The 9,319-nt window shown below is 43.7% G+C and overlaps 1 protein-coding gene across 3 annotated transcripts in view; it reads right to left on the bottom strand.

Annotated features, from left to right (window-relative positions):
- Positions 1-7,814: 7,814 nt before the first annotated feature.
- The window catches only part of CABIN1 (calcineurin binding protein 1), a 113,233-nt gene continuing 111,728 nt past the window's right edge, over positions 7,815-9,319 (bottom strand). For all 3 annotated transcript variants that reach the window (XM_009092237.4, XM_018916424.3, XM_018916423.3), the window contains one exon: positions 7,815-9,227. In XM_009092237.4, the coding sequence (XP_009090485.1) occupies positions 9,084-9,227 (144 nt within the window). In that variant the 3' untranslated portion in view covers positions 7,815-9,083. The remainder of the gene's footprint in view (positions 9,228-9,319) is intronic.

Genomic DNA, 9,319 nt, shown 5'->3' with positions numbered 1-9,319 from the left:
GCCAATTTCTCATCATTCAGAGCTAAGGACTCTCCAAAAACCTGAGCATGTTCTGCTCTTACATGAGCAGACACTTTTGAGTCCTCTCCAGAACTCTGCTCATGGGAAGCTCTGAGGTATTTGGAGTTATTCACCATCACAAAAAACTCAGTAACTTTGTGTTGCTCTCATTTAACTTAATTATGGGAGTGGTTCCTAGTGGATACTCACATTCAATCACTCAAGATTAAAACCCCAGGGTTTTACCCTAAACTGGCTAGAAGATAGAATTATAAACAATCTATGACATATAAAAATGACCTAGCTGCCAATTCATTTAGGGGAAGGGGGACAGTTTTGGACAAGTATTTGATGGAGACGGAAAATGAAAGATAAACTGAAAATCTCACCAGCCAGTGGGAAAGTTTTGAGGAAAAAAACTGACTTCTTTTGACTCATGATTTAACCAATAAATCAATGGTGTTACCATAAATAGATGCAGAAAGTGAATATTGACAAAACTCAGATACAGAACCCAGGAAGGATGAACCAGCTTCGAGTCCATCTTATTCCAAACCTGTCTCCAGTTTTGCTGCTGCTGGTCTGAAAGCCACCAGGATCTCCTTGCTGGAGCAGTATCAGCCACTGGGGGATGATGGGAGAGAAAAGCTGTTAAAGAACATTATATTCTAATAAATTAAAGAACATTATATTCTAATAAACACTGCCTCAGGGATCTGTCACTGAACAGAACTTCCACTAGTTGTTCTGCAGAGCTCCTCTATATGCCATAGCCACCCTAATTTCAGGGAGAAGTAATTAGGGCTGAATTTTTTACCAGCAGAGATATTTCCACCTTTCCTCAGCCTTTTGCATTTTTCATTGGTTAACTGTGAGCTTTTGAGTTTGCATGAATTAAGGAAGTTGAGTCTGTTTATTTTAAAGCAGCTATTTTCCATGGAAAATTTAGTTGCAGAAATACTTTATAACACTGAAGAAACTGTACACATCACAGGCCTGGGGTGACACAACCTGAGGCTGCTCTTTGCTGTCTCCACTGAAGTCAAGAGGAGCTGTTTGTTTTGGTACCTTGTTGAATCAGGCACATCTTTAAGAGGAAACATTGTCCTCCTCCTCTCTCTCTTCCCAGGGGACACTCTGCACTTGGAAATAATATTTCTGTATTTTCATATTCTTTCCTGATACTTTTCCACATGTGTTGCTAGTACTGTTGTGTCTGTGCCTGAGCTGTAAGTGGAACATGACCACACACCCAGCCTGGCCATTACCACTCTGGGTATTTCTGAGTTTCACTGACCTTGCACCAAGCTCACCTTATTCCAAAGTAAAATGCAGCAGGAGTGCATTTAAGCACAGACTATTTACTCTCACACTTTGATGGGATTCTCAGTTACCTGAAGGTGAGCTCCCCAGTTTGAGGGTGACATCTGCAGACAGCAGCTGAGTTTTACCCAGGGGTTGAGGCCCTGGTGTCTGGCTCTCAGCAGCTGCCCATGCACATCCAGGGGCCTGGCCAGGCCAGGCAGCTGCACAGGGACACCTCTGTGCCAAAGGGGGGGCAGTGCAGCACATCCAGCATTCAAACAACTCCCACCAGGGCTTTCCAGCAATCCTGCACTGCTTTCTCATCTTCCTTGCACTGAGAAAACCAGCTCTATTAACAACTCCCAAGGGAAAGTACAGGCCTGGCAAAATGTGCCATTGTGGGAGGCTCCTTGTGCAGTTCACTGGAATGTCCATTTCGAGGCAGGGCAAAGCCTCCTGTGCAGGCAGGCATGCAGCAGGAAATGCACCTGGCTTGTCTGGCTCCTGCAGATCCCCACTGTCTGCCCAGCACACTGAAACAGGAGCTGACAGCTCTGCCTGGCCACCAGCAGCTGCTTCTGGCTGCATCCAAAGGCTTCCTCAGCTTGCAGAGCAATGGGATCACAGACCAGGAATCCTCCCAGTTCTCTTTGCAGAAATACTTCACAATGTGCAGTCCCAAGCTGTTATTATATTCCAAGCAAGCCAAACTGAAAAATCACCTTGTGCCACTGCTGCTTGCTGGGAGGGAACACTCAGCTCTTTGTTGTGCTCCCAGGAAAGCCCATTTACTTATTAAGTGTAGGAAGCACTTCCAGCAGGGTGTCTATTGGGAGAGCCATGGCAGGAGTTATTTGTTGGGACTTGTGCTGCTGACTTGAGGGTACAGCATAGCAAATTGATGTTGTAAGCTCAGAACTTCCACTAGGGATTTCTAAAGTTTAATTTTTTTTCCCCCTAACCCACTCAAACCTAATGGAGATCGAAATTACAGCCAGCACATTCCTGAGTGACAAGTTTCTATATTCAAACTGCTTCCTGACATCCACACAGCATGGTGAGTTCCTTGGTGAGTGCATGTTGGCTCAATTAACAAGTTAAGCAATTCTTTGAGCATCTAGTGCCATCTCTTAAAGGGAAAATTATCACTGCAATCTTACTGAAAGAGTTGCATTTTATATATATCCATGCATTTAGAAGAGAAAATGTGACTGTTCATACACATTAGGGTGTAATTTAAGGAAATGAAATCTCTGGTGTGACTTAAATTACAAGGAATCAAAGAACACTTCTGAGTATGAAGCTTTTCAGCTCATACAACATCCTTTACTAATTATTACTGAACAGTATGTGTTCAGTGCTATATTAGATCATAGTTCATGCAATGCATATTGCAGATAAAACTCAGTTGCATATTATTCCTTGTGAACAACCCTCTGTATCTGTCAGACACCTCAGAGGAGCAAAATGAGAGGAATGTGACTATAGAGGCTAACTGTGGATCTCTCTAATAAATGTAATAACTCAGCATTCTCACAGGAAGCACTGCTTCTGAAATACCTTTGCCCTGCTCCATGGCCTTTCACTTGGAGTTATTATATCACTCAACTAAAATTAAATTAATACCATTCCAGTGTGGTTCTCATATGCTTATACCATATATGAACTTTGTTTATATTCCATTTATGCTGGAATTCACTCTTGTTTGCAAGGTCTCTGAAAGAGATGGGAAAGAAAAAAAAAATAGGCTGAGAAATAAAACTCAAGAGGGGGATATCTGTGTCTAATCTGAGAGCAAAAACCACTTTTTACCATATATGTTGACTTGGCTTTAGATAGGCAGTTTCCCTCAGTAAGACAATGCACTCAGAGAGACATTGCAGAGTTCCTCCCACTGGGATTATATAATGGCATGTTTTTCTACCAGCTACAGACACAACCATTTAATTGTGCAGATAAATCTTACACGCAGGCAGAAGTGTGATTTCACTCTTCCCCTTGGTAGAAGTGATTTGGTTTTTGATTCTGCAGTCAGTGGCCTCAGCTCCACATCCCTGCTCCCCCCTTCCTGAGCTGCCAGATGGCTGCAGGACCTGATCTCACCTCGGGGCTGCTCCACATAACACAGACTGCCTGACAAGATTTTATCCAGGCTTGAACACCACATCTTTCTTCCATCCTTCTCAAACACATTTTCCTCCCTGATTAGAATCTGACTTGAACAGAACTACCTCAAAGCACTGCTCAGATCCACGAGTTGCAGGTTTGTCACTGACTCCTGGGCTCAGTTGTGCTGGCACAAGCCCCACACCACTGCCATGAACCAGGGCTGAACTAGTCAGGATTCCCCCTGATGAGGCTGAACACATTATTTGAGCCATTTCACACAAGACTGACTGGCAGGAGATTCCCAAGACACCCCAGTGTAACACACTGCACATGATGAAAATGGAAACAGCCAGGGGGCTTCTTATGGGGGCACTGAGGGGGAAAAAGGGGAAAACCAGTCATGGGGCAGATTTTGTATGAAAAGCAAGTATATGGTGGGTCTGTTTTCCTGCCAGTGTCAATATTAATGGTGACAAAGCAAGCTCTTGGTTTTTGTTGCCATGGCCAGGGACACAATCCTGTGAGCAGCCTGGGAGGATTCTCATCCCCTCTGCCTTCACCCAGAGCATACATTATGCAGAGGACATGTGGCACAGCAGCACAAAGCCCTCAGAACTCAACGGGGGCAAACCCAGCAATGCACTGCAGTCTCAGTAGTTTCAAGATAGGTCTTGGACATCCATTTGGGGTGGGGGTTGGTCCCCCTCCCCTTTTTCCCCTCCCTCCCCTGCTCTGTCCTAGGGCCCCCTCTAGTGCTCCCGGAGCAGGCAGTGACACTCCAGGTGACACGGGGAGCCCTGGGCAGGCTGGAGCTGCAGCCACAGCCTGCAGCCACCTGCACAAGGCTGCTCCAGAGGCCAGGGAGCTCAAAGGCAGCTTTGAGGGCTGCACCAGAGCCTCTAGAGTTGGCTAAACAAGCACTTGCTGATGGGTGTCATCATTACAGATGCAGGAAACAGCAGCAGGAACAGAAATGTCAGTGCAGGGAGATGCACCTTTTGATCTCTGCTGAGATTTGCCTGGGGCTCTGTGGGTATCAAAGTGAAAGAGCCATTTCAGTGAAGGCAAGTCCTCCTCCAGAAGCCAACAAACCCAGATGCTGGTGCTGTCCTCTGCAATCCTACCTGTGCCACCATGCCCTGCAAGGACACCTGACAGTCCCACAAAGGCACGACTTGGGCTAGCACAGCCTGTGACACAGCAGCCAAAATCCATAAATAACATCACAGCTTAGAACTACTGAATCCCTGGTCAATAACTGGAAGGGAAAGATGGTAATTACACTCAGCCTACAGTGAACCTCCTACCATCATCTTCAAAAGCAAGCACAAAGCCTCTTCATCCCAGCTTTTCATGACTAAGAGGCCCCAAAAGTGCTGTCTGCTGTGCCTTTTTGTTATCTCATTCACCTGCCACCCAGTCCCCTAAAATATGCAAGCACCTGCAGGAGCAGAAATGAGCTGTGCTCAGTGTGTAGCTGTACACACAGGCTACTCCAGGTTTCAGCCTCACTGGAATTTCCAGTTCAACACTGTGCTTTTCACAGTGGTGTTAACAGTGCTGTGATCCCACCCTCAATGGCAGGACTTGGTCTGTTCTCACCTGGCCCCTCTGCTTCCTTCTGCCCATTTTGTCTCCTATCAGCTTCAGCTGCTGCTGTGCCTTCCTCATCTTTTCCTGGTCCCTTTCTCCCTGACCATATGCTGTTTATTTTGGCTGCAAAAGACACTAATTTCATTATTCATGAGAAATCTCACTCCAATTAAGGAAAAAAAAAGAAAAAAAACCAAACCAAGAGACAACAACTGACAAACCCTAGCACATAATAAAATTTAGGAGGTACTTGGTATCTTCCTTGATCTGCTATTTTGGTTGTGGAAGGGAACATTATTAGCTTTTGAAAAAAATGCTACAGCATTTGTCAGACAGTGGGCAGAAGCCACTAATGACAGCTGTGCTCAACAAAATTAATTCTTAGTAAAACACTAGTCCTTGCCTAGAGAGAGAAATTCTTAATGGTTTTAACTACACATGGATTATATAATCCCTGTGCCAGGAAGTGAAACTCCAAATAGCCAAACCCCAATAATAAATATCCTGACAATACTTTCACCTTAACAGTGAAAGATACCTGTGTGCAAGGGCCCAGCAGCAGCACAGCAAGGATATCAACTCTCCACAAATTACTCTCCACAGCCAATCCAAAATAATTCCTTTTTCCATCTGCTTTGGAACAAAAATGGTTTTGCTATTTGCCTGAAAGTCTTAAGAGTTTGGCTTTTCAGTAGCCAAAAAGGATTTGGATTTTAATCAATTACTGTCAAGGAAAAAATAAATTAAAGAGAGAGAAAGCCTCACCCCACTTGGTCACAGACCTGACCCTAAAGTTTGCTTTAGGCACCAGACATTCCTGTCCCTGTGGCTTCCCAGGGAAAACCCACACGAGAACCAAACCAGCAGCACACCTCAGCAGCTGCCATTTCTTTGTCTGGCACATCAGAAAGGCACCTGGGAACAGAGATTTCAGAAGCAATGGGTACCCAGTAAATCCTGCAGGCAGATGCAGTGTTCACATCTGATCTGGGACTTGCTAAGCTGGATCTTGCCTAGGCTTGAATCTCAAGCTCTTACCACCAGGACTGGACCAAAATAAAGGAATCTGCTCCAAGCCATGGCTAACTGCAGCTTGACTGCAATACTTTTTCTTGCTAATTGCACAAGATGGCCAAGCTTCACAAGGTGCATTCACTACTCAGTGAGTACCTCTGTCTGTGAGGATTTGAAGTTGTTGCTCTGAGCACCTTTAGGGATGGTTCTTCAGACAAACATCCTCATCTCAGTGCATCCAGGGACCTTGGCTCCTTCCTTGACCTGAAGAACTCCATCAGCTGTACTTACAGAGAGGAGGTTTCACACATGGAGAAGAAGAAAGGCTCCTTCAGTGCAGTAGGAACACCCTTGTGGGAGAAGGGCCACAGCTGAGAAACATTTAGTCAAGAGCAGAAGGGCAGGATTGGAGGGAGGTGGCCTGTAAAGTTCAGTCTCAGTGATTTCTTGAGCTTGAGAAAAAGTCCTTGAGCTACTCAAGAGCATAATGGGAATAAAAAAATAAATTTATTTAAAAAAAAGGAAAACCAGGTAAGAGAATTCAGTATAGGATAAAACAAGTTGCCCAGCTGAGAAGTTTGAAGGTTAAAATGAGCTTAGAGCAGTCCAGCAAATGCAGCTCTTGTTGCTGGCAGGAACAGTTACACTTACTGTTCTAGCTTTCCCAAACCAGGAAAATTTTAAATCCTTCTCAAAAAGCAGGACTAGAATTCAAAAGAAAGCTCAAGACCAGCATTTTAGGATGTCTGGAGGAAAAAACCCAGAAAGCCTAATGCCAAGGAATCCTTAAGAATAATAAAGGAAAACCAACAATTTTCAGTGGTCACATGCAATTAGAAAATCAAATGCTTTATACATCAAACCCAAGCTGAAGTGTGGACCTAAAAATTAAAATGTGATCTTTAAGTTAGCAATACATTTAAGAATACACATTAGCCACACAGTCTGTGCAGCCCATTCCATCTGGGAGAAAAAGCCCTACTGAGAACTCCACCCTCCCCTTCCAATTTCTCACAGGCAGCTGATTTATTTCATTCTGTGCTTTCTTCTAAAAAACCTAAACATCATTCTTATCTGAAACTTTCTCAGCCTTTTACCTGGCAGTGACAACACAGCATGCCATGCACTGCATTTATAATAACCTACAACAAATCAGAGTGAACACTGACAACATTTGACTGAAAACACTTGTTTGATTTACCATCATTTCCCTCATCTTTTCTGTATCAATTGCACTCACTTCACCTATCACTTGCAGAAAGTGAACAAGTTACTCCAACAGCTGCTAACACATCCAAAATGGACATGCTCACTGCCTTGTAAACCACATTTTCTCCAAAACAAAACCCCCAGAATTTGAGAACCTTGCAATACAAAGTTTACTGCAGATTCTTTTTATCCACAGTCCATTTATCATTCCTATCAGCGAGATCAATCACTGTAATATTGGATCAAGTGCAAATTTATGCAGCCAAATATTCTGTGTGACCCTGTTCCCATGTGGTGTCCTCCCCCTTATGTTGCTCAGCAGCTTTCAAAGACACCAAGATGGGTGAAAAAGAATTCACATTTCAGTGGGGAACTGAACCCACTGCAGCAGCCTTGGCAACACTGGGTTCAGGGTCACACACACCACACCCACCCCAAGAGCTCTGGCAGTCCTCTGAAAATAAAGGGGCTCCCATCAAGTCCCCCCAACCCCTTTTTTGTGACCCAAAAACCAAAAGGAAAGAGGAACAGTGCTCTTCCAGAACCACAGCACCTTGTGCCCTCTCAAACAAACAGAGACAACAGTGCATTTCAACTTTATTAGAAAAGAAACCCAAAAGTTTATACAAAGCTCTGCATTTTACAGAAAACCAACCCCCCAAACACAAAGAAACCCGACATTGCAAGCTGTATGCAGTTGCTGTTTTCATGTACAGACATATATATATGTACATACACATATATATATGTGTGTGGGAGCACGCAGTGTATATATAGTGTGTGACGTCTTTTTTTTGCATGGTTTGCATTCATTATTTTACAAAGTTAACATTCAGTAGAAAAAAAAAAAAAGGATTTTTGTTACCATTATTTTCTCATATAAATAACTGTGAGCAGTCCCTCTGCAGATAGATAAAAAACACCTTTTCGTGTCATTCTGTAAAAAACAGACATTACTGAAATGGTACTGAAATCTTTCAAGTTTTTTTTTTTTTGTCAATACCACCATAAAAATATCATCTAGCCCCCAATTCAAAATGCTTGTCCAAGGCATTAGAAGAGAAAGGACTGTAAGACAATTCTGGAAAGATCAGTTCTTTAAGCCAACATTCAGGTAGATAAATTTTGCTGGACCTCATACATTGGTGTGAAATGAGCACAAACAGGAGACCACCCTCTCTGTCTGCCTGGAAAAGCTGGTTCTTTTGTCTATTTGAAAGAGTCCAGTTCCAACCAAGCCCCCAGCAGTGTGAAGGAGCTGACAGACCCTCAGCTCACCCTCCTTGCCCTATGACAAAGCCACAGATTTTCTTGATGCAAATAAAATCTCTCCCAGCTCAGCAAATTTTTCCTACTCCATTCACCTTAGAAGGAGCTGTTGGATTAATCATGGCATGGTTAGACAGACATCAGGTTGCTGAATTACTGGGAGAAAAACTTAGCTAGAGGGGGAAAATACAAGACAACCAAAAGGAGAAAAACACTAAGGGAAAGAGCTACTGGAGCAACTCCCAAGGCTCTGGTTTGGAGAAGCAGGAACAGTAGAGAGAGAAGAACTGCAGCTCAGAACATCCTAGTGTTTACTGAAGTTCCTGGTGAGAGTGTGATCCAGATTTACCAACTGCCTGGTGAACAACCAATCATTCTTTCTGTCAAGCACCATGATGGGGAGAATGGCCAAGAGTCTGAAGGCAATACAAGTGGCTGTGGTGATAACAAAGGGAATGAAAGTGAAGAACACAATGATGCCAATTAAATGGAGAGTAATGCCAATGAAGATGTTTCAACTTCCAGAGATGCTGGCAACAAGAAGAATGGTTATGTGGTTGGTGTTGATGATGGCCAGAATTCATTCATATGTCCATGTAGTCATCATCTTCATCAGTATCACTTTCCAGTGAGGACTCCTGGCTTGAGGTCTCTAAGATTTCCAAAGCTGGCTGACAAAGGCTCTCCTTCTTTACATTCGCTGCAGACTGAGCAGACAAAATAGCAGACTGATCCCAAAAAGAGAGAGAGAGAATATATTGCTGAATAGTCAGGATAAACCCATGATCACAGGGACAAATGCCCACTGGTTGCTACTCCT

The sequence above is a fragment of the Serinus canaria genome, chromosome 15 (genome assembly GCF_022539315.1).
Source record: "Serinus canaria isolate serCan28SL12 chromosome 15, serCan2020, whole genome shotgun sequence".
Taxonomy (NCBI): Eukaryota; Metazoa; Chordata; class Aves; order Passeriformes; family Fringillidae; genus Serinus; species Serinus canaria.
Note: the sequence above shows the minus strand (reverse complement) of the source record. Positions and strands in the feature narration are given on the sequence as shown.